General features: G+C 44.5%; 1 protein-coding gene across 3 annotated transcripts in view; it reads left to right on the top strand.

The window, feature by feature from the left end:
* The window catches only part of ttyh1 (tweety family member 1), a 24,196-nt gene that overhangs the window by 16,348 nt on the left and 4,695 nt on the right, over nucleotides 1-3,153 (top strand). For 2 of the 3 annotated variants that reach the window (XM_037980117.1, XM_017415535.3), the window contains exon 13: nucleotides 1,409-1,576. In XM_037980117.1, coding sequence (XP_037836045.1) covers nucleotides 1,409-1,576 — 168 coding nt within the window. The remainder of the gene's footprint in view (nucleotides 1-1,408; nucleotides 1,577-3,153) is intronic. The other variant, XM_017415536.3, reaches the window with a different exon arrangement.

The raw sequence follows: 3,153 nt of genomic DNA, 5'->3' as shown, positions 1-3,153 counted from the left end.
GGGGGGGGAGAGTCTATCTGTTCCTTAAACGCTGCTAAAACTAGAAAGTTCATCTTTAAAGTAAGAAAGTAAATCCAAAAGAGTTTTGCGCCAACTGTGCTGTAAATCGGTGGTTTTATGTGATCACCCTTTTTAGTTAGGCATATTTTATTTAATCATCTAAATTTTATAACGGTTTTTCAGTTGTTTATGACCAAAAATAACTTTAATCACAGAGAAGTGTAAGTTTGGAAAGGCTCAGGATGTCTTAACACTGTAGAAAAGTCACCAAAAGGAGACAAAAATTGCAGCAATTCGTGACAAAATAACCCAAAATGAAATGCAAACGTATGCCAGAAAATTCGAAAATATAAAGAGAAATTGGCTTTAAGGCAGTGGTGTCCAGTCCTGGTCCTGGAGGGCCACCATCCTGCAGGTTTTAGTTGTTTCTCTGCTCTTCAAGTTCTGCAGAAGCCTGTTAGTCACTCAGTCACTCAAATCAGGTGTTTCAAAGCAGAGAAACATCTAAAACCTGCAGGACGGCGGCCTCCAGGACCAGGACTGGATACCCATGCTTTAAGGAGATCAAAAGTGGACACAACAAGACGTAAGAAGTGACAAAACCATCCCAAAGACATGAACGACGAGCCACGAAACGACCCGATCGGACGAAGAGTCTGAAATTTGTGCAAAACGACCAGAAAGAGACGCGATGATGACATCGTGAGGCACAGAGCAGCCATCGTCACACAAAATAACAGGAAACAAAAACGCTGTGAAATGTGTAACAACCACAAAGGAACGCGTAATGATAAGAAAACAGGACGAGAACGGAGACAGTGATGTTGTGTAAGATGTAAATAAAAATGGGATGATTTACAAATCTCATAAACCCATATTTTACTCACAACAACAACAAAAAAAAAGAGATTCAGCCGCTCTAAAATGCTCCTTTTATTTGTTTTTATTTGTCCTCTTTCTGACCTGGTCGATCTCTTCCGGCTTTTTTCCTTTGTATTTCTCTTTTACAGCTGCAGCGGTCTCAGCTGTCCTACACCTTATTTTATCCTAAAAATGGTCCAGTTTCTCAGTTTAAACATTTGATATATTTATTGTGTTCCGCTGTGAATAAAATACGGGTTTATTAGATGTGGAAGTCATTGCATTCCTTATTTTATTTCCATTTTATACGACAGCCGAATTTTGTTTTTGGATTTGTGGTTGTAAATGGTTGTAGTTTCAGCATCTCTGTGCGTTTTTAAGCGCTCTTTTAAAAAAAAATATATATTTTCGTGCTTGTAAAGGCGTGTCATTCTAAGCTGACAGATGTTGTGACAGTAATAATAATAATAATAATAAATAAACGCAGCTCGTGTTCACGGTCGTTTCTCTGCTTCTTGTCTCTCCTCCCTTGCGGGCGGCGGCGCAGCGAATCGGAGGACTACGACGACTCGGACAGCGAGAGTGAGGACCCCTTCACCTCCCATCAGGCACGTAGACAGGCGTCCTCGGGGTCTCAGCGAGGGGCCACGACCCCCTTCTATAATTACCCGGGGGCCGGGTGGACACCCCCCTTTTCTAGCGCGCCGCCCCTCCCGTGAGTAACACCGACACTCGGGACACTCAGACAGACAGACAGACGGACAGAAAGACGGACAGAGCATCCGGAAAGCGGAAGGAGCTGCTCGGACAGGCATCAAACTCGTGCTCCCCGTCTCCTTCGCACCGTCGCTCCCGTCAGGAAGCACGAGACACACAGGTTGTTCTGCGCAGACACACATAGTCAGGGCTCTGTGTAAAAAGCTTCAAACCACCACTGACCTCTTTGCTCCCGGCCTCCAAGGACCCGGACGTTCCTGTCTCGCTTTTAAGGTGGTCTGGATCAATAGTTCTCCAGAATTTCTGAAGCCAAACATTTCTCTTTTTCTGCACTTTTCTTTTTTTTTCCCATCCTTTTTCTGTCCAGTTCGTGACAGCATACTGAGCAGTGCATGCTTTAAAAAAAAAAAAAACGAGGAAAGTGGACAAGTAGGGGACAAAAGGAGACGTTTTGAGCCAAAAACAACCAACTAAGTATCTGAAAGTCTTGCTTCCTTGTTAAGAATTGGGACCAGCGTCCTGAGAGACACATCGTCCTTCAGCTGGTCATCTTCTGTATGATTTCAGATAACAGATCCATCAGATTCACCTTGTTGGTGCTAAAATACTATTTTCTTTCTCAAACGGTGTCATTTTTAATGTTTTTCAAAGATTTAATGAAAGAAATGGAAACTTATTGTATTTGTGGAAGGCTGCTGGTAAGAAAAAGCCTAAAATCTTCAATAAAACTGGCTCTCCGTTAAATTTCATCCTTCATTTCTTCAGTTTAGGAGTCTTTTTTATGCCAGGATAAAGTATTAGGTGGCTTGGCAACAAAGACCTCTAACCACCAGGCCAAACACCGATCAGTACGAATCGTTTGATATCGAGCCTCACAGAAATAATAATAAACTCTTGCGTCTCTTTCCTGTGCTTGACTCAGTTGCGGTTATTTTCCGTGCACCAGCAAACCTGCAAGCTAACTGTAGAAACAAACAAAAAAAAAGGAGTAAAAAACAGACTTTGCTGGAGAACTTCTGTGGGAAAGTTAAGGACCGCTGACTTAACAAAAGCAAAATAAAAACCTTCCTCTGAACATGTTCAGGTCCCGGACTGAAAAGGTCCAGAGAAGAACTCGGGGAAAGATCGACGGAACGACTGATCCAAACCACCTTAAAGGATTTCAGGAAGGTCCGTCTCCTTGGGAGCGCAGCGGAAAGACACGAGGGGACGACTCAAGACTTTTGCACAGTGCTGTCGATGCCAGACGGAGCAGATGTCGGCTGTCATGGACGCCCATCTTCACACGAGCAGAGCAGATAGTCCTGAGTGCTAGTTTTACACACACACACACACGCACACACACACACAGGAACTGCAGACAGACACACAGACAGGTCACCGTGAGGGAGAGTTTAGGCAGAGAAACAGACGCGAGCGCAGAGGTCTGTCTGTCTGTCTGTCTGTGTGTCTGTCCCATCCGTCTGTCGCGTGCTTCAGGACAGACGGCGTAGGCCGCTCGGACATTTCACAGATCTGCTCTCGAAACGGCGTCCCGTCTCCTGAACGGCAGCTTTTTTCTGCTGCTGCGCTGGG

Source organism: Kryptolebias marmoratus, linkage group LG16, assembly GCF_001649575.2.
Source record: "Kryptolebias marmoratus isolate JLee-2015 linkage group LG16, ASM164957v2, whole genome shotgun sequence".
NCBI lineage: Eukaryota > Metazoa > Chordata > Actinopteri > Cyprinodontiformes > Rivulidae > Kryptolebias > Kryptolebias marmoratus.
This window is presented reverse-complemented; position numbering and strand designations above follow the sequence as displayed.